The 900-nt window shown below is 39.8% G+C and overlaps 1 protein-coding gene across 1 annotated transcript in view; it reads right to left on the reverse strand.

Moving 5' to 3' along the window:
- Positions 1-900, reverse strand: part of LOC109341601 — a 3,090-nt gene that overhangs the window by 1,141 nt on the left and 1,049 nt on the right. Inside the window, exon 2 of the mRNA XM_019579542.1 lies at positions 50-801. Within this exon, the coding sequence (XP_019435087.1) occupies positions 50-801 (752 nt within the window). The remainder of the gene's footprint in view (positions 1-49; positions 802-900) is intronic.

Genomic DNA, 900 nt, shown 5'->3' on the forward strand with positions numbered 1-900 from the left:
AATCTGAATCAGTGTTATTTATTGGAGACAGATTACAACTGGTCAATACATTTTTGACAATAGCTTTGTGAGCATGACCTAGTCTATAATGCCATAAAAGAAAATGGCTAGACTTAGTGTTGACAGTAGTTGAAGTTAATGCTGAAGCATTATGAGAGGTAGGACCAGCAGAGAACTTTGTTTGGGCTGACTTAGGAATAAGACTTGGAAATGCATAGAGACCCTCTGAAGTGAGAGACCCTTGGAGCAAAACCTCATCAGTATCCTGTGATTTAACAAGACAATAGTTAGGATGAAATTCGAAATAACAACAATTATCTTTGGCAAACTGAGAGACACTCATTAAGTTCTTTGTGATGGTAGGAACAAGAAGAAGATTTTGTAATGAGAGAAAAACTAGAGGATTTGAAGACTGAAAATAGGTATTACCACAGCAGGAAATAGAGGCTTTAGTACCATTACCCATATAGATTTGATCTGGTCCAAAGTTTTCAGTAGGTTCATGAAGCATGGTTGGATCTGCTGTAAGATGATTAGTAGCCCCTGAGTCTGGATACCACATAGAGGCTTTAGAATTGTCATGACCAGTGTGAGCATTCATTGCATACCCTTGATACTGAGCAGGAAAAGCAGAGCCCTCATGATGCATATGAGAAGCATTTCTGTGATAGGTAGATGAGGAATTTCCAGGTGTAGAAGAATGATTAGCATAGTTGTGAGGATGATATTGTTGAGGAGTAGTGTAATGTTTAGAAGGATGAGAATGAGAAGGAGGCATGCTAGGAAAACCGTAAGTTGGACCTGATGAAGAGCCATAGAAATGAGCAGGGTTCAGAGTGCCCTGGTGATTGTCATAAGGAGCATAGTAACACCAGGACACATCATGTCCTGGTCTTCTGC

Source organism: Lupinus angustifolius, unplaced genomic scaffold (assembly GCF_001865875.1).
Source record: "Lupinus angustifolius cultivar Tanjil unplaced genomic scaffold, LupAngTanjil_v1.0 Scaffold_519, whole genome shotgun sequence".
NCBI lineage: Eukaryota > Viridiplantae > Streptophyta > Magnoliopsida > Fabales > Fabaceae > Lupinus > Lupinus angustifolius.